Source organism: Cyprinus carpio, chromosome B18 (genome assembly GCF_018340385.1).
Source record: "Cyprinus carpio isolate SPL01 chromosome B18, ASM1834038v1, whole genome shotgun sequence".
Taxonomy (NCBI): Eukaryota; Metazoa; Chordata; class Actinopteri; order Cypriniformes; family Cyprinidae; genus Cyprinus; species Cyprinus carpio.
In genome coordinates, this window is record NC_056614.1 from 21,285,054 (window position 1) to 21,310,398 (window position 25,345).

Here is a 25,345-nt window from a genome sequence, read left to right on the forward strand (position 1 = left end):
AGATATTTAGGATGAAAACCTGGAGGCTTGTGACTGTCCCATAGACTGCCAAATAAATAACAGTGTCAAGGTTCAAGCGACGGGAACACTTTTTGTAAGTGAAGAAAACAAAAATAATGAAGAGCACAGCATACGGTGATATGGAGAGACACAGAGGAGACTGCTGACAAAGGAATTATTGAATAAAGTAGTTATTTTTGTTTTCTTCGCTTACAAAAAGTGTTCTAATCGCTTAATATAACCCAGATTGCACGTCTGATGGCAGATGGAGTATTCTGACCACGACTTTCATACCTTTTGTGAACCTTGACACTGTTATTTATTTGGCAGTCTATGGGACAGTATCAAGCCTCCAGGTTTTCATCCAAAATATCTTAAATTGTGTTCCGAAGACGAACGGAGCTTTTACGGGTTTGGAACGACATGGGGGTAAGTGATTAATGACAAAATTTTCAGTTTGGGGTGGAGTATCCCTTTAATGCGAATCTGTTATTCTTCCTCTTATGTTCCTGTTTTCTTTTTTTGAATGACCACTGTGGAGTTAAAACTATTTGGTCTTTTTATATACCAGTACCTCTTTACAATGTGAAACGGATGAGTTTTATGATAATAGTTAGATGTAGGGATTGAAATAGAGCACTATAGTTTTGTACATTATATAGTTGTAAAGCGTGTCCCTATTAAGGTCATTTAAATCTCTCGTCACACTATTGAAGTAAACAAAACTGTAGTTGTTGTAATTTATCTTTTTAATATGAAGGTCTTGGAAAGTATATTTAAATGAGCAAAATAAGCTCCTACACACTAGTTTGCACATTCGTTTGCACAAATGTATTATTTATATTATTCCTTTATTATTCCTAGCAAGCAGACATACCCTGAAAAATGGCTCTGTTTGCTGTCATCAGCATGAATATTTTTAATACACTGCCATGAAGCGAACATATGGTTTTATGGTTGTTGTTCACTTTACAGTACTGGATAAACCATTGATTTAATTAAATGGATTTAGTCCAGTATTGATTTCAGATCACTTTATGATTTGTATTTTATATATTGTGCCAACAGTACTGTGTTTATATCTGTATTTGCTATTTAATGCAGTCGGTGTTAAATCAGTGTAAAATATCTCACAGCAGTCGTTGATGTTCACATTTACCATAAATAATTAAGAGATGCATTAATTGTCCACCAGACAGTGGATTTATGCACATTTGAGATAAGGCCTATGCTGTGATTTCTCAAGTGTTTCAGTAATATGATTCTTGATCTGTAACTTGAGTTTTCATATTGAATCATACATAAGTTGTGGCAAGTTTCTCTATCACAGCTACTGTATGACCACTGGGCAGAATGACACTAGATTTGAGCACAATGTGGATGTTTTAAATCATTTTTCACTTATTTAGTCTTATAAATGTTCCTGCTTTATTATGTACATGTGTAATGTGTAAATACTAAATAGAAATGTATTTTGAGTGAAATATTGAACTAAAGAATACTTTGTTTGCATTAAGTCCAGTTTGTGCTTTCTGGGAATTTACTTTCATTGAACAATGAACTCTGGAAAACAAGGACAAGGCCTTGTTCTGAAAGCTCAACAGGTTTTTACCAGTTTAAATAAACTCTTTAAATGTTTAAAATTTAGCGCTGCATATTTCATGCTTCCCTTACTAATACATTTACAACATGCATACTGTGAAAAATATATAGTAACAAATATTCAACTATTCCATTTCAAACAAAGTCAGGGTGACAATACATCATTTTTGTCTAGGCCAGAATTAAAAATTGCCTAAAATGTCCAGGTTTGGCTTTGCTTTCCTATTATTTTCATGCTTGCTTAAAGTAATGACTGAAAAGTAGTTTGACCAATAGCGTGCAGGCATTGTACATAATCGGCCAATCGTGGCGTGTGAGAAGGTGGGATCTACAGAAGAACGGTCAAGCAATGCAAATACACGTACATGTATTGTATTATAAGCAGTGTAGAGAAAAAAATAGGAAAATAAAGCCAAAACCCAGACATTTTAGGCAATTTAGAAACCCAGCCAGCATGAAAAGGACGTATGGTCAGCGTAAGTACTTCAAATAGACTTGTGTCATTTGTTTTATATTTATAATCCTTTCAAGCCCCCTTGTGGACTACAATTGGTACTACATTTAGACTAGAGCACAATCAAGCATTACACCTCATAATGGACAAATGACTTTTATTTGCTTTACCATCTTACATCACCAACGTTTCAGAAATGTTCAGACTTTTTTGTTTCACTTTCATGTTTTTATCACAACAGCAACATGTCTTAATAAACAGCCAAATATGCTTTCAGATGCATGCTATTTTACACCTATAAACATTTTACGTAGCTTTAATTCGTTTACAGCTATTTTATTTACTATTATCTTGATAGATGCTCAAATCATGGCAGAATAATCATAATAAACATTTTTTAACATGTAAACCTCAAATACAATACCAAACACCCAGCTGAAAAACATTCCTTGCACAGAGAAGATAGTTATTCACACTTTCCAATATCGCACAATATTCCACCAAGGGATCAGATAAACACCTATACTAAAAACAAACTATGAACAATAACGCATAATGAACAATGTGCTTTGCAAGTGAACTGAATGTCTTTGGTGAGGACTTGAACAGTGTAATCAGCTGTGACACGGGGGTCACAGATGGACCGGGACGATCCCAGTCATGCCTTGGCAAAGACTCTAATAAGAGCACAGGTGAAGAGCAGCAGGTGCCATCTGAGTCCAGCTCATCAAGATCTCACCGCAGACAGAGCCAGCATTTCACATGCCATCTATATTTTGATATGTATCATGTGCTGTTTCTCTTTTTCTATTTTCATCTCTGTGCTCAGGTAGCAGATGTAAGTTGAAATGTAATTACACACACCTAGCATCATAAATAATACTAACACTACATATTGCAGTCTCATAAAGTTACTAGAAAAACAAATGTACAATTTTACCACATCAGGGTATTGCAATCAGTCTTTTTATCTTGTAATTTCCATTATTAGCATCTGATTTGTTTTCATCTGATAATCATAAGCAAGAAACATTTTTTTTTTTTTTTGGCTTATAACTGTTATCGACGCACTGAATCTTCTCAGGACATGGTGTCCACACAATGTACTATATACTTATAATTAATAGGATGCAGAACCCTAATGATTTTATATTATAAAATTACATTTGGTGTGTAATTCACAGACATTTTAAAATCAAACATAAATAATATCTGAAAAAGTTTAGTTTTTAGTGCAGCATGAAACTGCCATGCAATTATATATAATAGTATATAATATAATAATAGCTAAATTTAGCTTTTATTGAAATGTAAATATTCTTTTATGGTCTATGTATAATAAAAATGCTGATTATGCCATGACATTTAAACATAATTGATATTTTTAGTAAAACATTGTGGTGAAATAAAAATGTTTCACCACAAGGTTTTTCTTATAGACTTCATCAATATTTATGTATTTATGTATATAAGCTTTGTAAAGCATTAGTTGTATTTGCCAATCTTGTAGGTGCAAAAAAAAAAAAAACATTATTAAGGCTTTACAGGGAAAAAAAATATTGTTCTTAGCATTGGCCAATGATATTTAAGTAAGCAATGGATTATTTCTAGCAAAAAACTACTCTTTTCTGAGAATTACCTGGATTTTTGTTAAAACCTGATTTAAATAAAAAGATCACTTACTTTACTGCATTGAAATTATTCAAGTCCAGCAAATGAATTATTACTATGTAAGTGGAGTTATTCTCATAATATATGTTAAATCGACATATTTTTAATGCCTGGACTTGGAAGCACAACCTTCAGTATTAAATATCTTATCTCACACTTCTAATCTAAAAGCAAAGTAACCATAAACTAACACTTAACATTCATAAGAGCATGACATTCTTTTGTTTGCAGAGGGGTGTAGTCATAGTTGGCCCCTGAACAGTCGGAGAGATGGCGTACTAGTGCAGGCTAGAGTCGGCGAAGGCAAGGCTGCTATTGCTAGAAGTGCCACTCCACTCCAGAAACGTTGGCAAGACTCCCAGAGATAACAACTTCTGTGCTGGTCTTTCTCTCGGTCTGTGTCTGTTCCCAGCAGTAGGGCTGTAGCTGTGATCCGGAGCAGCCCCTGCCTGTGCTTCTCTGAGTACTGTCACAAACCGTCTCTCGCCACTGCTGGATACTTAGCGCATCTTATAGTCATGAGCGATAGCGGCATCACATAGCTGACCTTTAAAATCCAGCTCAAAGGTAAAGTCCAGATCACGCTGGATAGATAAACAAGAAAGTTAAAATGCATTTTAATTATTAGAAATAAACTATATAAGAAAGTTGCATTGAATTATACAGTACCATTCAAAAGTTTGGGGGCATTATTATTATTATTTTCAAAAGAAGGTAATACTTTTATTCTGTGTGGATTAATTTAAGAGACTTTTATAACATTACAGCAAAATTCTGTATATATATTACAGTATATATATTATAAATATATATATTTGTTTTGTTTTGGGTCAATAAGATTTTCTATTGATATATATATATATATATTTAAAAAAACATATGGAAAGCATATTTTTGGATATACTTTTATTAACTAAAAGTTAATAAATAAGTTAATATATAACTGACTATCTAAAATAAAATAAAATAAAATAAAATGGGTCTTAAAAGCATTTTTTTTATTTTTTTTATTATTCATTAGGTGGGTTCTTACTGCGTTCTTCTCGTTTGGCTTCATGCTGACAGTTCCGACTATCTCCTCTCCTCTTTTCACAGTCAAGTATTCCTCCAGATAAAACACTGTCTGCTTCCAGTGTGTGTATGGGGCATCTGGTGCTATGGTAGAGAAAATATATACAATAAAATATTAAATATATAACACATTGTTACGCTACTGTCTGAAACACTTGATTCTGATTGATCAGTTATTGGATTCTGAGGTCAAATATAATTGCATCAACTGAACACTCCAGGCTCCATAGCCTATATATAATTTAAACTTTATTATCTAAATCTATATTTCATGTCAAAGTATATAATTATTTCAGAAGCAGCCATGCAATAAGAAGAATGAACTACAGTGAGCTGATCAATATTACAGGGTCATGATCGTCCTGACTGTGTGTGTATGTGTTTTTTTTTTCAAATAGACATAAAAATATACAACATAAAATACAACAGTGAATCTTATACTAATGCTGACAGATTCACTTCACAAATTCAGATTTTAAAGCCTTGCCAGACATAAACCTCTCTAAGCCTGTATTTCTTTCAAGACCACTACCAAAAAAAGATGCAAATGCTATGTATGTGAATTAAAGAGAAAATAAGGACCTGAGACGGTGTCTGAGTGTTAGTTTTCTTGCCAAACAAAAGAGAACTTGTGCTTCTACCCATAAGAAGGAAACATATGTGCTGACTGAGCAATACTGAACCTCAAAGGTCAATAGACATTAACAGAGCTCTCAGATCACTGTATGTATGTAGCTGGTTTTCATTTTAGAAATCTGTTTACTTTATTCTTGTTGCCTATTTTGGTTCAATGCCTTTGGAAGTGCTATGTCAAAACTGAGCCACTTGAGGGCAGACATCAACCACAAAGTATTGTGATCCAAGATGCAGAACCTAGAGAAGTATAAAACAGGACACCTGTGGAGAAGCCAGTCTTTTTATGACACTTGGTGAATTCGATATTGAAGTAGGTGACCAGAGCGTGGACATAATCATTCCTCTGGATCTGCAGACAGAACGAGGAGGTGAAGGACAGTTCCTCTGGCTTCACTGTGTAGATGTCCACTTCCTGAGAAAAGATGAGGAAAGCTTAAAGTTGCTATTGCATGGCCTAAGAAACTTAATGGCATTCTCAGCTGGGTTTCTTTTAAAGGAATATTTTAGCCAAAAATAAAAAATTGTTGAAAATGTACTTGCCCTCAGGTCATCCAAAATGTAAATGAAAATCTATCATTAAGGCATTTTTACTTTTAACCATTGCTTATATCCAAAAGTCCATCCCCTGTTGTCCTCTCACATCAAAATCCACTGGTATATTTGTTTAAAATGGTGTTGTTTTGGCTTGTAAATGGTGCTTGATCTGTGCATATTTCTCTCCTGATTCAGACAAGATGACCTTATCTTGAGAAAGCAATATTATGAATAGAGGACTCATATTTTAGCTGGAAACAGTGGTTTGAAGTTAAAAAAATTGTGGATTAATTCTAGATTATTGTTTTTATCAGCTGTTTGGACTCTCATTCTGACGGCACCCATTCACTGCAGAGCATCCATTGGTGAACAAGTGATGTAAATGCTAAATTCTTCCAAATCTGATGGTGAATCAACTCATCTATATCTTGGATGACCTGAGAGAGGGCTAAACCTTTAACCCTTTAAGTGTCACCCTCCATTTTTGAATATAGATATGAAAGTGCACTATTCAAACTTAAATTGTTATAATTCATGGACACTTTGGAATACAGACCTAAGGCTGGAGTCTTTTTTAAGAAGACAATCTGCAGATTATTGCAGAAGTGGAATCATTTCAAAATATTAAAGTATCAAAAAGTTAAAGAAGTTTAAATTTACAGTTAAGAAAATGCACTGTGCCATTTTTATTTTATTTCATATAAAATAAATATTTTTCAAAATATTTTTGAATCCAAAATTGCTATAAAATGAAAGCTTTATGTCTAAATAAGTTATGTTCCAAATCTGAAGTTGATATTTTATTTATGGCGTTATACCACAAACAGCCACCGGGTGCCATCACAAACTCCACTGATTTTTTTAAATGCATTTTTCTGTCACAAATGTCTAAATATCTCTGTCAATATTACTTCTATGAAAAAAATCAGAGATCTTTGACTCTTCATTGGCGACTTTAGTATCTTCTGAACACAGTATGTGACATCGGAGGAGATGTATGTGAAAATATTGGGCTCTTGAGATTAACCTGAAAAGCAGGAGACTTCTCCATTTAATCTCAATGTTGTCCAGGAGAAACATTAAATATTAAAGAGATCTCTTTAGTAATTTCTCTTTACTGTGGGAGAGAGTAAAAAAGTTCAGCATCAATCTCTTCTTCTGAGATGTCATACTGTACTGCTAGCATTTCGATAATCATGTTAGGATGTTATTACTGCTCTTGGATCAGTTGTTTCAGACTCCATCATTTCCCGACAGTAAACTGAGCCCTGCCTCCACCTCTGATATATTTACCTGAAAAAACAACTGGAAACTTATTTAAGTGTAAACCTTTCTCTCTTTCTCTGTTGTTTTATATTCCTCTCACTCTCACTTTCCATTAGACATCGAGTCTCCCATTTGTAAACGTGTCCGATCTACTTTAGATTAAGTTATAAAGATCAAAGTTTGACATGGAGCATTAATCACTATATCAAACAAACCAACAGTGTGTGTGCGTCACACTTCCATTCACCACTTAATTTAAGTGCCTTCATCCATTATGTCCCAGCTCTGCTTCATTTGGCAGATCTGATCTTTAAAATAAGTTACTTTAGTGAAACTTTAAAGAAAGACTGGAGTAGAATAGGCTGAATTATCACGATATAATTTCCTCTAAGGTCAGTTCAGGACACGCTTCAATCAGTAGAAAAAGGAATGACTCCAAATGGTATTTGGCCAATTAAGTGGCACCTAAAATGCATGAATGTCATTATATGTCAAATTGTTCTCTGATTTACATCAAAGTTTTAAATCGGATCAGTTGTGACAGAGATGCTAAATTTATATCTGTAAAAAGCTGAAAAAGCCTTTTGTTTCAAATATATTTTTTCATATTATCTTTCAGCAGTTAAAATGAGAGGTTTGCAGATGCATTTCACAGTCCATCTGTGGAGCCCTAAAATTTCTAGGCTTGATGAATCCGATTCAGCCAATAATCATCTAATCAGCACCTTCTCCAGTGGTTTATAATGAAATGAAATTGCATTTCAATGGATCATTATGTAACTGTCACACTCAGTGATACAGCTAATGATCAGTTACATACTAATGCTGCTGTATTCTCTGTGGATCTCACTTGAGCTTCTCATCCAGTGAGAAACGCACATACAGTACATGACTTCTGTGAAGTGTTTTAACGGCTGACCTTGATCAGGCAGGCGTTGGATACCACTTGTTTTGAGTCCACGATGTCCACCAGTGGTTCTTTCATAGCTACGTTCCTGATGCAGGTCATGTCAAAACCATAAACGTTCTCCCACCCTGCTCAAACATAAAATCATTTGATTTTTGATAAACAGCATAACTAAGGCCCAAAAAATACTCTACAAGTATGTAAAAATAAGCACTTGATTACATGTCTCAAAATGTATTTGAATCCACATGTATAGTGAATGATATATGCATTGAAGAAGGCATTAGCATAAGCTGTCCTATGGTCAATTTTCTCTTACACACTTTAACAGCTTGAAGAAAATCTGTAAAAGTTAAATCTCATTATATCTAACCAAGTTAGATCTTACATATTTCTAACTTTTCATCTACCATGCATTCAAATAGAACAAACATGACATAATGTATTATTAATATATGTATTATTAATGACAAACATGACATTTTAAATGTATTTGCAGTATTATAGACCTATTTTATTGTATCAGCTTAGAAATGTGAAAACATGATTGTATTTGGATAGATAAAACCCTCCTTTAAGAATATGAGATGTTTTTGTGTGCGTGTTTTGGGACTCACAGTGAATCTTGAAGTCCTTGTACTGTCTGTCTTCAATGGCCACCACATATAGAGCAGCCCTGTCTGGGAACATCAGACCTCCAGGTTTCTAAAGATAAAAACAGTGTGACTGTTCATTCTGTAGAGACACTGGCTGTATATAAAGTACACACACTCACACGTACGTTCTGTACTACACACACATAAACACTGACCAGCCATTTATCTCTGGCGTAGATGACTGTGTTGAGCATGGACTCATAAAAAAGGCAATAACCCATCCACTCTGAGATGATAATGTCCACCTGATCTACCGGCAGCTCTGTCTCTTCCACTTTCCCTTTAAAGATGGTTATAACTGGAACACAGACAAATAAGGCCATACAGACACTTGACAGATCCTTTCTACTCTTTGAATTTTTAAGGCCAGTTAAAAGATGTGGGTCAAACCATGCGTGTATGTCAGAGAGACTCCAGCTAAGATTGCAGCATCAGCTTTTGTTGAACTCTCAAAAAAAGATACTGCAGTGGTCTAAACACCTGATCAAAAATGGAGCATCATGTTATAGCAATGTCTCGTTCTAGCTAATAGGAAGAGCCTTAAACTATTAGAAATATACTGTTTTCTTGCTAACTAAAGGCTACCTGAAAACATACAGAAAGTGAAATGTTTAATTTGACTATGACATGTTTTTATGACTACGAACACTCACACAGGGCAGCAATTGTACTAATAAAAATATGTTTTAGCCATAGAGAGAGAGAGAGAGAGAGAGAGAGAGAGAGAGAGAGAGAGAGAGAGAGAGAGAGACAGAGTGAGAGAAAGAGAGAGAGCATTTTGTGTTTTCCAGTAAACCAGCACTTTCATTATTAACTAAATCTATTTTGTTTTATGGTCAACAAGAGTTTTTAATTTATCTATTGAAAGAAATTAATATTTCTATTCAGCAAGGATGCATTAAATGGGTCACAATTGACACTAAAGAATTTACATTGTTACAATATATATATATATATATATATATATATATATATATATTAAATAAATGCTGTTATTTTAAACATTCTGTTCCACAAAATGTTAAGCAGCACAACTGTTTTCAACACTGAAAATTGTAGGAAATTATTCTTGATAACCAAATCAGCATACAGAATGATTTCTGAAGGATCATGTGACACTGAAGACTGAGGCAATGATGCTGAAAACTCAGCTTTGCCATCACAGGAATAAATTATATTTAAATGTTATATTTAAATGTATTAAAATAGACAACAGTAATATTTTAAAAAAGTACTGTTTCTATTGTATTTTGCCATGATAAGCATAAAATCTTTCGAAAACATAAAAAAAGACCCCTAACTTTTGAATGGTAGTGTTATTTTTAATTTGAAAATGAGACAAAAATAAATAATAAATGTCTTTTTTTGGGAAGACCTTGTCCTTGATAATCATTTTATCATTTATATTTATTATGAATCATACTGAACATTTACAGTTTAAATTCTCTCTTAATATTCAAATACTGCAGAGGTTTTAAATTATGTATATTTAGGAGGCTGAATAGAAGAACGCTTGACAACCACTCTTTATCCTGTCGATGTCTCATCCTATTTGTCATTCTGTTTTTCTCACACACCCACACAAGTAAGTTAACTACACAGCAACACATACTTATACAATACCTACACACGTCATATCTGCTTACCACTGTCCAGGTGATTGGCCTTGATGATTTTCTCAGAGTATTCTGATATACTTGAGCATTCAATCTGAGGAAGGGGGAAAAAAAACAGAACAACATGAAGATTTAAACTTTCTAGTTTGTGATTCTGTTATAGCTGGTAGACCTCTTATTACCTTCTCTAGCCTTATATCCTCTTTCAGACAAGACTGAAACTGATTCTTCCAATTAGTGTGATTTGAATCCTTGATGAATAAAATAATTTTTTTGGAGAAAAAAAATTGTACAGACCCCAAACTTTTAAACGCTAGTGTATCTTGTTGTTGATGACATGCACAGACGGTTTCCTTCCCCTTACAGTCTCTCAACATCGAAAGCTTATGATTCTTGCAACTTGCAGTCCTACCCATTAGACATGTTCCTCTGATCAGCCTCCAGCCACCCAAAGAGCCCTATTTAGCATTCACAAACCAGATTCCTGTCCCGTTGTCAGACAGAACTATACGTAAACGAGCACACAGAGTAACGGGGCTGTCAGTGGCCCGAGGCTAAAGGGAAGAGGAGAGATTAAGTAGGAAGCCGTCAGCTGTATAAGTGAGAGGCTGATTCCAGACAGCACAGATCCCTCTGCCTCGTGAAGTCCCTTGTGTTTTCCCAGCCATCGTTAGTGTCCATAGCCATTGCCGTCAACTCCAGTGGAGCACAGGGAGTCAGTCAGCTTCGCTTCAACTGACAAACAATCAGAACATACATGGCAGGCCCACCTGTTTCTGGAAACGTTTCACGTACTGCAGTGGGTCAGCATTAAGTTTAAAAGTAATCAGAGAAGGCTATAACACAGTCAGCACATTTCCAATCTCAAAAGAAATGTGCTTGATGTACACGATCAAGGCGAGAGGAAAGTGCCTGGGCCTGGGCTGCGGTAAACAGAGATCAAGGGCAAAACTTTGCGAAGAAGACAACTTTTAACAAGATGATTTTATCTCTTTCTTTCATTCACAGTTTGAGTTATTTGGTGAAAATATCCATTTTAGTAGCTCAACAGCTACTAGCATGCTTTGTTCATTCAGAAATATTTTGCTAAGCATTAATGGACTTTTCCTGGTTCAATACATGTCATCCAAGAAAATAATTTGACTTTTGCTTCAGTTTGTAAAACTGTTCACAGTACATTGGAAGTCTATGAGTATTTGTACCAACGTAAATGTTAAAATAGACACTGTTTCAAAATTACAGCCATGAGATTGCAGAATTATGTTAATGCACTCAAACTGATTTTTGATGTTCCTTTCATTTAAACAATTTAGTGTGATTTGACACCATTTTAATTTAGCACCAAATTATCAGGTTTATGGTTCAAACTTAAAAACAGTTACCCTTTGGCTTAACTCTTTGTTTTAATTTTGAAAGAACATGTTTCAATCAAGTAGCTCAATCAAAAAGGTAACTTACTGTGCTAATTTCCACTGTATTCTCATGTCATGACAAATTTAAGATGTTTTGCATGGTATTTGTAGGACATAAAAGGACTGTTTCCAATGAAAATAATTATGCAGGTAACATAACCATGAGTTTATCCACCTATTGTAAAACAGCAATTTAAAACTGCTAAAAAGATCATTTAGACAACTTTTTGTACAGATAAATAATACAGTCACAAAATTAAAGTCCTATACACTTCTCGTGTAAATGCATTACTAAAACTTTTTTGCAAACTAAGGACTGAGTCAAAATTCATTTATGATAATTTACCAAGTTATAGGTGCAAGTTACATGTGAAAACAAATAATTATCTAGTTTTAAACATCATGAACATCCACAAAGTCATGAGCTATTTGTAGACCATGAATATTTTACATTTCCATTTATGAATTTGGCAGATGCTCTTACCTGAAGCCGGTTATATTGCATTTTATGCTATACATTTTATAAGTTTATATATTCCCTAGGAGTTAAAACCCATGATTTTGACAAAACTAAGTTAAACACATACACACAATTTTTTATTTATGTTTTATTTTTTATTTGTTGCTTTTCACTGTTAGTTAGTTTTTCTGTCATCTACTTTTAACACCCAGTCTTTTAAGTGGTCATTTTGTAGCCAAACCTCCTGAAATTTCAATTTTGCTGGTATGCTTGCCTTATGCTGGGAACACACTAAAAGATTTTTAAAATCTTATAAGATCTTCAAACTGTGAGAGACCACAAATATGAGGGAAATAAATCCTAGATTTAACCGTTTTGCTTCCTTTAGTGTGTGGTGTCCTCGGGGTTCCCCCCCACACATCAGGAATTCTGATCGAAAATATACAACATGTTGAATATTTACGATTCACGATCGGGGCACCTCCGACGTTCTTCCGAGCAAATTTGGTGGTTTTTAACACACCTCACACCACAGGAAAATATGATAAGATAATCTTAAGAACCACCAAGATAATCGGGACATTACCTAGGATTGTCAGAAGTGGAGAAATTGGCCCAAAATCAGCCCGATTATCTTGTGGTGTGTACCCAGCATTAGTTAACAGGTACAGCCTGGTGACTGTATTTGACTTAAGTGATTGCCAGTTGACAAGTGGGAAGGGAATAAAATGGCACAGAAAAATAGCTGCCTAACCATAACAATAGGCAAAATGCATGAAACAATGCGATTAAAAAAAAATACGGTATAGAAAAAGTACATTTTGATAAATGGAAACTAAAATTTAAAGCGACAAAAAATAAATCCCTGATATTCCATGACTTCGACAAAAAAATATAAAAGTCCCTGCCTTAGACCTTTTAAAATTCCATGATATTCCATAAATTCCATGACCTGTGGAAACCCTGAAATATGTATCCAGCTGCCAACCACTTCGAAACAAACTATTCAGTTTAAAATATTTTTTAAATAATTTATAAAAATAAATATATATAAATACAATAATTTTTTTAACTAATGTGGTAATTATAGGGTTTGCTAAGGTGGTATTGCACATACTAAAGGGTTAAAAAATATGTCTGTAAACTTAACTGTTAAAGCTCCAGTATGTGACTTTTGTAATTGACCACAAGAGGGCGCATTTCCAACAATAACAAAGGCGAAGCTTGATGAGGCTATGAAGCAGGTGACGATGGGAGATGTCGTTTTTAATGCGTTTTCATCATTCACCATAGCAATGTATCTAAATTGGATAAACGAATCATGATCACGGATGAGGTAATTTATTCGGTTTTTGTATTACCTGTATATATGATCGTATTATTTTATGTCATCATAATTAATGAACTGAAGGAACGTGAAATGTTATACTATATTATCCCGTTACAACTTACAGCTAATTTGTTAAATGATTTGTTGGGTTAATGTTGTGCAGTGTTACGTGTTTATGGTCAATGCCGTGTTGTTTAACGTGCTCAAACCAATCGTTCTAAAAGTAAATTTGAACGAACATTTGCAAGTAATGACTAAATATATTTTTAACAACACATATCCGATTGTATTTAATTGTACTGCCATAATCTCGGTCACCACACGTGATAAAAATCCTTACCTTAGTACAAAGAGCAATATAACTTACGTTTTACTGGCACTTCAATACTCGCCAAAGAGTTATCGTGATCCATAACAACGACAACCAAACCATACGCTTGGCTATAACATAACCACCACTTCCGCATTTGACCATGTGATATTCCGGTGTGGTGGAACATCACATGGTCTACACCGGAAAAAAAGTATAGAGCGGACATTGCGTCACTGAGAGGCGACATATTTTTTTCGGGACGGCCAGTTATTTAAAATCGGAATTTCTCTGAAATAAAAAATCTTTGGAGACTTTTGAGATATTTTAAGTACACAACTGGAGGAAATATATCACACTGTGCAAGTTATTTTTGGAATTTTTATTACAAAATTCCTACATATTGGAGCTTTAATGTCCTGGAAGAAAATGACTAATACCTTTTACGATTTTCTACAGATTTTGTTCTTATAGTGCAGTGGTTCCCAATCCTGGTCCTGGAGAACCCCCAACACTGCACATTTTAGATGTCTCCCTACTCAAACACACCTGATTCAACTCATCAGCTCATTCGTGAAGACTCTAAGACCTCAAATTTGTGTGTCAGATAAAAGACACCAAAAATGTGCAGTGTTGGGGGTTCTCCAGGACCAGGATTGGGAAACACTGTTATAGTGTATGGTTAGAAGTTTATTCTAAAGAGCTATGGACATGGTTTTTGTCTGGCAGACAGTAAAGTGGGTGAAAAAAAATCCAGAAAACTTACAATAAAAGACAGACAAGAACCATATATTCACCTAACTTTTCAATGTGTACATAAGATATTTCCTGTGAAATGTGCAAGACTTCAAACTCATTAGCCACCATAGGTAAATAATAATAAGAATAACTGTACAGTAAACTTTACAACTATTTCTGCTAAAACCCAATGTGTTTACGATTACGATAAAAAAATAATTAAATAGATAATTAATATTACAACAAATACCAGTTTGCTGCATAATGAACTGTTTTTGTACATCTAAAATAACTAAACAGTTGAAACCCTGACACAATTCATGTTCAAACATGGCAAAGTCTGTTCATGCATTAAAAAAGGTGGAAATAAAGGCCAGAATATTGTGGCAGAGCATTTTGAGCTGGCAAGCTTCACTCATATTTTCCTCAGAAAATGTAATAATCTAGTTTATATTCTGCATTGCAATTTTGAGCAAGTGGTATTTTTGAGTTTGTGATGAGCACTATAACATAGACACTGAGGAGAGTTTGCGCTCTCTGGCATTTAAATATGATGAAGCCATTCAGAGAATTGTTCATTATCACAGTGCAACTGGATAAGAGCAGCGAGGTGCAAATCATATCAGCTCAATTACAGCAGAGACTGCAGCTCAGACTGACACCCGCACGCGGCTCAGCCTCCCGAGGTAGTTCACTCTCCTCTGAAAACCGAGAAAAGCTCTCAGAACATTCTGTCCCAAGAGGTTTTCAGGACACAGTTTCTCTCTCTGCTCCTACTCTAACTTGGCTTAACAAGCTTTGGCTTTAGTTCTCAAAGCGAAAGTGCAAAACAAGCACCACATGGTTAATGTGGCCTTTCTGACCTTTACTGCTTTTTCCACTGTCTCTTTCTCAGTTTTATCCAAAGAGCCAATTACCACAGACTCACAATGTAGTGTGTTAGAGCCTGATATATCAGCACGGCCAATAAAGGCTGCCCGCTAAGAACCCTCACTAACCACTGGGGAGGAATGCATTGAAGGGGAGAGCTTTTAATGGACAGGACGGGAAGTGAGAAAGAGAAATAGAATGAAATTGAAGGTATTGCAAGACAGAAAAACAGAAGGGCCCCCTGAAAAGAAAAAAAAATAATTATATGGTGGTTATGCTATAGTGCTGGTATAAAATCTTATTCCGTCTTCATCGTGACAGTGTTTGTGTGTGTGTGTGTGTGTGTGTGTGTGTGTGTATACAGCTGATAATGATAAGCTGATCATTATTTTCATACTCAAATAATTTAAAATGAATCATTTGTCTTAAAATACTCCAATATTGTCTTAAAATAATACAGTATTACAGTATTAAAAATAAAACAATAAAATATGTAAAAATGGAAAATAAACTTAACTTTTAAACATTTATACTATTGATATTATTATTGACTGTAAATCTGATGTATAAATCACTACATATATAAAACTTACTAACTTTAATTGCATTACATTATGATGGCAAAGGTAATATAAATGTAAAAATGATTAAATGAGCATGCAAAATTAATTATCTAACATTGGCTGATATATAATGAATACTGAATGATAAATGAGTTATTACATACAAGTGTTTGCAATAATATACAGTACAAAAACATGTATACTGTATAAAGAGACTAGAATATCACATGATGTTATGGCTTTTAAACAGACCACTTTCCTGTTTTGAACTGCTTTGAACTTATATTTATGATCCATATTATGAAATAAGTAGATGGTAATATGACATCGTATTTCCCTACAAAAGAGGATTATTCGTTTACACCTTCAAAGGCTCTTGGTGCGATTGCCACACATGATGCTATTTTGAGCTGTGCAAATGGTTCCAGCAGGGTAGGAGGCTACAGGCTCATGCGGTTTTAGGCATAAGGAGGGCCGCCCTCTTACCCCATACACGTGCTTGGCTCCGGCCTTGGCAGCAAACATGGAGAGGATGCCAGTACCACTCCCCACGTCCAGCACGATCTTGTCCTTGAAGATGTGTTTGTTATGGTACATGGAGTTCCTGTATGTCAACGTCCTCACTTCGTCCTTAAGCATTTCCTGTACATTCATGCACAGATGTACACACGGTCACATTTTAAGGTCCAATTCTCAGTATTAACTAACTATTAACTTTGCCTCAATAAACTCCTAATTTGCCGTCTATAAATAGTTAATAAGGAAGAAAGGGATAGTTCACACAAAAATGAAAATGCATCATGGTACTCTCCTGAATGTGCAGCGAAGACTAACACAGAAGAAAAGAAATTGTTAAATAAAGTTACTATTTTTGTTTTCTTTGCACACAAAAGTATTCTCGTAGCTTCATAAAATTACGGTTGAAACACTGATGTCACGCGACTATTTTAACAATGTCCTTACTACCTTTCGGGGCCTTGAATGTATCAGTTGTGTTGCTGTCTATGCAGGGTCAGAAAGCTCTCGGATTTCATCAAAAATATCTTTATTTGTGTTCCAAAAATGAACAAAGGTCTTACGGGTTTGGAACGACATGAGGGTGGGTAAGTATTATGACAGAATTTTCATTTTTGGGTGAACTATGCCTTTAAATTTAGATATTTGGTAGGATAATTGGAACTAAAATACAGCCATGCAGAATAAGGCATTAAATATGTGCTTTATATGTACCAATAAACAGCCAATATGCCAGTAATATATAATAACTCTGAGTGCCAAGTAGATTTTACAAGAAAATACTACTTTAGTTTTCCTACTTCAAAATATTCTGTTTAATTCAATGTTCTACTTCCTGTTTATTTTTAAATATTTGCTGAATTTACTAGCACTTTCTGAGTTGAAATTGTTTAGCACATCCTACACCAATTCTTTTATGATAATAACTCATTAGCATGGTGTGTACTGTATATAAAAATACCATGGCATTACTAATACATCACTGCAGCATGGGTTAACTAGATCTTTTTTTGTAAAGGGCATATAAATTGTTGTCTAGGTAGGCAGCTCACTTTGTATTGAAACTCATCCAATGAATTATTCAGTCTTCACCCTTAAGAAAAAATGCACCATGGTGATGTTTTTTGGGCATGGACATATCTTAGTATATCTTACCGTACCATTCAGTTTTAAAACACAGCCAACAAATTAGTCAATAGATTCAAACATGTTTAACCATATAAAGCCTTCTGTATCATGTGATACACACACATTTCTTAGGCCTTTAAATTATTAACATTTACTATAAATATCATCTTACTAAGACATATTATTAGGAGATAGAGCGACTGATATTTATATGCATTTTGTGTACATAGTCTGCTATACTGTTTTAAAGATCTCATTGGTTTACATATACAGGGTTAATAAAACAATGCAATTATAAAATCTAATCAATAAAAATTCAATAAGTAGTGATATACCTATCTAGCTGACATTCAGGCATTATACGTGTGTTTAAAAGCACTTATACTAAAAAGCATTATGGTATTGTCTTGTTTTTCTTTTGTTTGTTTTTTTGGACATGATTTTTTGTAGTACCATAAAAACATATATTAATCAGGTAGTCATTCACAACCATGGCTATTATTAGCATTACTGTACAAAAACCAAAATAAGACTACTACATGGATCTCTGACAACCTGTGAGAATGTAAAAAACTTGCTGTCACCATTACAGCATGTCTGCTCAGATCTATGCAGCTTTTTGGGTCTATGCCTCTGTCACATTGAGATGAAGGAAGGGAAAAAGATCTGACCTATATACTAAAAATGAGTCTGAACAAAATTAATCTTGCAGGTCTCGCCTGAACCTCCTGTTCTCCCTGCTCTCTCATCCTATAATTCAATGACACCCCCACCACTTCTCGCTCCTGCTCCATTTCTCTGCATACTCTGCATTATACATAACTCCCGGCATAAATCAACATGACTGATGTCGATTACCATGAGTACTTATATCCTGCTACATCACACGTCTCAGCATGTCTTTTAAATGCAAGCATCCGCTGCTCTGATGTGCGCATACCTCATGAATGCCGAAGTGGGCGTACGAGTCAAAATAGTAATCCCTGGAGGTCATCTCGTCGGGGTTGAGGAACTTGGCCATCTTTCCTCTGCCGGGGCAACTGGGTAAGCTGGCTGAGTGAGGGGTGTGAGGTGCGTGGGATGGGTGTGTGGGCCTCTGGGCATGATGGACCGATGACACTGGTTTGGGCAGAGGAGATGGCTGGACCGACTGGGATGGGGCGGCACTCAGGGGCTGTTGCTAAAAAAGGAAAAAGATGGCTAAACAGGTGAATCTGACAAAGAAATGCTAATTTATTTACCCCAAAATAAACAACGTGGTAATTAATAAAAACATAAATGGTAGTAAAAAATAATTACAGCTATACAGTAGCACTAAAAAATATTGTGACACTTAAACCAAGCTAAGAAAAGGTCTAACATTTTTTTAAATGCCGTTTTTATATGCGGTTTTACATGTTTCTAATGCAATAACATTCAGATTTTTAAGTGTCCAAATGTTTCATAGAGTCACTGTATTATTTAAATGTAATGTATTTATAGATCATTTATTATATTACAGAACGTATTTTTGTTGTATTGTTATTTTTTTATTTACTATTTGTTATTTTATTTTATTGACCTGGACTGTTCTTAATGATATCACCCAAACTGTGACAGATTAATGTTGTACATGATCCTTCAAAAAGCAAAATAGTGACACTATATTAAGTGCTGTTTAAAAACTGCTATCATGTCAGGAGAGCCTTCCCAAAATTTCTAGCAATTCCTAAACCTGGCAGAGGCAGTTTGTGCCCTACGAGCAAAGGGAGCACAGGACAGTTAGACTGGCGTGGAAATGACTTAAGACCAGCATTACATATGGTGAGCCTCTCGGACTCTGATTAGCACATCTACATCCTGCAGAGAAGCTTGGCCATTCCTCTACCTTGCAGAGAAAATACTAATGAACCATTATACCACACTGTAGACAACAAATGAGTATAAAAGTGCCATTAGCCACTAAAAGCTTTGACAAATACAAATTTTCTTAGAAAAAAAAAAGAAAAATGTGTGTGTGTGTGTGTGTGTGTATATATATATATATATATATATATATATGTGTGTGTGTGTGTGTGTGTGTGTGTGTGTGTGTGTGTGTGTGTTATGCTTAATATAGTTAATATGTATTCTTATATACTAAAAGTTATTTAATATAAAATACATATTTTTTATATCAAGAGTCCTGGAGTTAGTTAAGAGTCTGAATGCTCAGACCATGGCTGTGTAAAGTTTGAAAACCTCTAATCCAGAACAATTTTCTACTATAAAAGCACAAAACTCTTCATGTTTGGCCCTAATAATATCCTACATATCTCATATGCTGTTTTGCAATTTAGGGGGGGGGGGGGGGGTGTAGCCTCTCAGCTCAGGGGATTTAAAATAATGAGTGTCAGCAGAGGGGAAGAGCAGCTGTATCAAGACGAATAAAGGTGTTCGGATTGCATCTATTAGAATGATGGGAGGAGGAACACATGTCCTTGCCCCTCCAGTCAGCTAACAAATCTCATTCACATTCTATTTTTAACCTCCACAAATGGCACATTTCAGCAACACTACACCTTTCAACCATACTCTTGAAAACGCTAATAGTTTTTTCGTGACATAACTGGATTGATGTGCGTGAGAGGAAAAATAGATGCTCTTGGGAACCTTTCATAAATAGAACTGCCAGCGTTTTTTTTCTACTGTAGGTTTATGACAAGGAACAACTTAAGAGTTTGAGTTGTTTTGCATTGCATATCTAAATCATTAATGTGTTCAGAACAGCTCTTATGAATTTTGCAGATTTATGGGCAGCCCTCTCTGCTTTGGCTGGGCATCGTCTTATAAAGCTGCAACTGCCAGTGTGCATTTCAGAGCTAAGTGGTGTTTTCTGCAGCAAGAACCACAACTGTAAGCTTTATACCTTTGAAACCCAAACATTCAGGTTTATATCGTACGCGAGTGGGTTTGCAAACTTGTCATGTATATGTAAATATTTTACGTATTATTTATGTTTGAAAGACATACATGCAGTAATGTATTGTATTATATGATATATTATACCATAGCATCCCAAAATATTTGATTACTCAATAGTCATCCATGGTATTTAATTTTTGGCTATCATCTCGATTTATGTTTGTCTTACTTCAGAAATAAAAACAAAATCAAACACTTTAGCAGAGCGAGTTTCATTTAAAGCCTTTACTCTTAAAAATTATTCTTAATTGGGATTAAGGTTCCATTAAGAACCTTTAACATTTTTAAACTATCCATTGCACAAAAGACTCTTTATAGTGGGGAAAAAAGGTTCCTAAGATAATTAAAATGTCCTTAACCCTAAAAAAACTATGGTTCTTTTATTCACTGAAATGTTCTTTGGGGAACCAAAAGTGGTAATTCTTTGTCATTACTCATTACTGTAAAAAAAAACCTTTTGGAATCTTTATTTTTAAGATTGTAGTTCCATCCATGTTTGACAGACTAACAGCACTAGTACAGAGCAGTCTTCAGTGTACTTGCTATTTTGGGAGAGGTATCAGAGGTCAGGCAGGATCCATCACAGGGTTTTAAAGATCCCTTGACATTATACGCTGACCTACTGCTGCGCTGAACTTCAAGGAACTTATAAAAAAAGCATCCTTATATACAGCCATTTTCTTCATACTTAATGAACATGGATTAGATTTCATGCTTTCGTGACTATGTCAATACATTCCAGCTGGATAATCCCTCACTGAGTATTGCTTAAAGTTCAAGGCCACTAAGTGGAATTCATCAAAGTGTTTAGCTCAGTGGCAAAGCCAAATTGCAGCCTCAGTAACCTTTCCGTCCCATGCATTGTTTCCACTCCTTGGTAGTCCTGAGATTAAACCACCAGCCAACTATGTGGATGATGACTCAGATATTCAGCTTTCTGCCCAGCTGTAAATGCCCTCACTTCCCTACACTAAAACTCTGGCCTCACACCGATATGGGCACTAAGGTGCAGCAGAAGTGCATCAATAAGTAGTCGACACTGGGATATGTTCAAGCAAGATTCAGCTATATAATGAACGTCATTTTTAAAACAAAACTTATGTCAGGTTAGTCATTTGGATGTTTCATGATTTATAGCCTACTGTTTAAGACTGCAATAAATTTGACATATTTTAATATGGATTTCATATGAAAGATGTTTTTTAAAAAAACAATCAAAAAGATATTCTTCTTAAATCAGTGTAAATAAGTTATTTCTTAAACAGCTGCTCTCCCCGACGCAGGTGCAGCACCAAGGACAGCGACCAGACTCTGCAAACCCTGACCCAACATCACAGAACATTAGCAGCTTTGCTCAAGAGACTAATTACTAATCAATCACTAATTAGTAATTTGAATTGCTTGTAAAGTGTCTCATAGACAGTACACTTTTCACAGGAGCAGTAGGGCCTACCTCTGGAGTGGGGTTGAGGTTGTTTGTGTTACTCAATGCGTTAACCTTTGCAGAAATTGAACCTATAAACCAGGTTTATTTCAGTTAGTCTGACTTGTTGTCAGTTGATTTGGTTCAAAATAAGTCAGAATAACTTAAATAAGCCTGGGTTGTTTGGTAAACTTGTTTTATGAAACAACCCCCAGATCTTTAACTATTTGTCCACCCCAAAGCAGCATTCTAGGAAGCATCCGTTCCAGGAAGATCATGCTCGCTTCTATTAATATCGCACGCGAGTGAGTTATCATGTATATGTAAATATTTGACGTTTCAACAGCGTTTTCAAATATTTCAATAACCATAACAGTTAGCGTACACGTTAGGCTTATTTTAACAGAAAGCGCTTAAGAACATAAGTCGCGTGCACCTGCAAAGGTAACCATAGCAACAGAACGCCGCTCCAACACTTTCCTTTAGGACAAGTATTGACAAAATACAAATACTGTCGATATTTAGCACTTTATTATAGGTTTACATTTCATAAAAATTCAATGACATGTGAAGTATGCTAGCGAGGCATGGAAAAGCTATTTGGTTTGCGCGAGAGGAACCTCAAACAAATTGAGCCGCGAAAATTAGAAGTTCGTTGACCAACTGCAGAGTTCAGTGTAGGTTCGTACGCTGTTATAAACACGTCGAAACTCAAAACCTCGAACGCAGAGTTACTTTTAAACGCAAAATATGATCTATTAAGGGGTCGTAACTCAAAATGATAACAACATATTTAAGTCTTCTTATATTTGATCTGTTAATCCACGTCGCTTACCTCAGTGCTTTCCGTATCCGCCATTTTTCTCCTGAGGAGCAAACAGCGGGAGGAGTGTTTAATTCCCATAAGAGTCGACGATATCTTCTCCGGCTCGTGCGATAAATGAATGACATAAACCTATTCAAAAGTCTTCAGAAATCCTGCAGCCTTCGCGTAATTACCTCACAAAATCGCAGAATCAATTCGAATCATGTTCCAGAAGATAAACGAGCCATAAAACTTGTTGAAAGCCCTCCTGAATCCATGGTATAAAAGTTACCAACAGCAGCGGTTCCCAAAGGAGCGCATGGCGAACTCTCCATATCATGGGAAATTATTGTGTACTTATAGAAAAGCGCCCCATCGTTCCATGACTTTAGTAATATTAGATCAGCCGGTCAATAAAAGTGTAAATCGTTCATATCGCCATCCTTTGGATCTGGAATACAGTCCCTAAGTAACCCTTTAAAGCTCTTATAGAGATCCCTCGTGCACCACAGAAATCTCTCTATTATAAGCTAGTATTTATGTGAGGCGAGAAATATTGCTTTTTGCTGCTAAGAAATCGTTCGTCGATCATTGATGAGATTCTAGGCTATAGCCTATATAAAAGTGGCTCAAAGACGTTGCTCCACGCTCATAATCGGATCTTCCCAAATGTATGCTCCCTTTCAGAAAATAGCGAAGGTTTAAAGTTCCTCTTACTGGATGCTGAAGGATCTTAAAGGACAAACCAGTTGGATTCCTTTAAATGGAGCAGCGGGAGCCAATGAGATGTGTTTTCACCTCGCCTCCATCCTCTGACCGGCAGAACGTGATGAGGAGCTGAGCAGGTCCCGGTGCTGCTGCTGCCCCCCGCACACGGTAAACTTCAGTTAGTGCACACATAATAATCTACTCAAATAAGCGGAAAATAAACACATCTGGAGTTTATCAGTTTGCGTTCTGTTTCTCTATCGCTTTTCATTTATTTGCACTTTCGAGACATTGTTCAGATGTTTACAATCACATAAGCCCCAGACATGTCGATATTCTGAAATAGGTTTTTATTTTTTATATTTTTTGTTTTATTTTTCCGAGCCATTATGGCATCAGTAATTTTATTTACATTTATTATTATTATTATTATTATTATTATTATTAATTATTTGGTAATCGTTTATTTGTCATTATACATTATGTAAAGATTTATTTATTTATGAATTCTTAATTTCTTTCTTTCTTTCTTTCTAATTAAACACACTTAAACATAGTGCAAGGATTAGCACTTTTAGAGACATTATTAAAAATGTTTATAATCAATAGCTGAAAAAAACATGTCACTTTTTATTTTTATAGTTTATATTTTATTGTCATGTTGACATTAGTATTTTATTTTATTTTTTTATTTTTAGAATCGTTAATTTGTCATCATAATTATTTTTCCTTTTCAGCAATCTTTCATTATTACTATCATCCTATCAATCTTTCATTATTATTTTTAAATAAATTCTTTCTTTCTTTCTTTCTTTCTTTCTTTCTTTCTTTCCAATTAAAAAGTTTTATAAATAAAGAAACTATTTCCACTTTCGGGACAATGTTAAAATGCTTACAGTCACATGCTGAAAACTCCAGTGCCCTCATTTATCAAGAGTGCGTATAGAAAAGGTTCCATATTTTGTCCTATGAATGAAATGTAGAATTTAATACAGTCTATGTATTTACCAAACGTGCGCACGGGGTTCTTACGCACACCAGTAAGTAATCGTTATTGATAAATCCCACATGTTCTTAAGCACCATGCTCTTTCACGTTCATGGTAATTTGCATTCAGAAACGCCTCCAATGAACCATTTATGGTGACAGCACCTCCCTTTATTATCACGTGAATGTATACGTCCTCACCGATGTCCTGCAAAAAAAGCGGCAGTTTCTTTTTGTAATATCGATATTCTACCACTAGATTCTCTACGTAAGCATGCTCAGAGTTGTGCTAATATTTACACCTACGTAAATACAAGTTGGTAGATCCCACACTTTGCGTAAAACTGTTCTTACGCACTCATTACGCATACATTTGTGCGTACGCACTGTTGATAAATGAGGGCTCAGACATGTCTGTCTTCTAGAAATGGCCATGTTGACATTAGTAGTAGTAGTAGTAGTAGTAGTGTAATCGTTCATTTGTCATTATTAATTGATATATATATATATATATATATATATATATATATATATATATATATATATATATATATATATATATATATTTAATTTATTGGATTTAATTTATTTTTAATTTTGCTCCATTATCAAACCTCTTTATGGTTTGTCAGTGTCCTCACATTTATATGATATCTCCCATATTCCTTTTTAACAACCATATATCTTCTGAAACTTCTTGGCTCCTCTTTGAATTTTGTGTTGCCCGTGATGTTTAATG

General features: G+C 35.0%; 1 protein-coding gene across 1 annotated transcript; it reads right to left on the reverse strand.

Moving 5' to 3' along the window:
* Positions 1-2,196: 2,196 nt before the first annotated feature.
* Positions 2,197-23,830, reverse strand: LOC109111212 (protein arginine N-methyltransferase 8-B). Its single transcript, XM_042744330.1, has 10 exons — positions 22,942-23,830; positions 18,681-18,920; positions 16,583-16,738; positions 10,444-10,507; positions 8,953-9,095; positions 8,759-8,846; positions 8,154-8,269; positions 5,696-5,846; positions 4,761-4,882; positions 2,197-4,311 (listed from the first exon to the last, which is right to left on the reverse strand). The coding sequence occupies exons 1-10, from the start codon at positions 23,008-23,010 to the stop codon at positions 4,228-4,230; spliced, it is 1,233 nt and encodes a 410-aa protein (XP_042600264.1). The 5' UTR covers positions 23,011-23,830; the 3' UTR covers positions 2,197-4,227.
* Between the last annotated feature and the right edge of the window lie 1,515 nt (positions 23,831-25,345).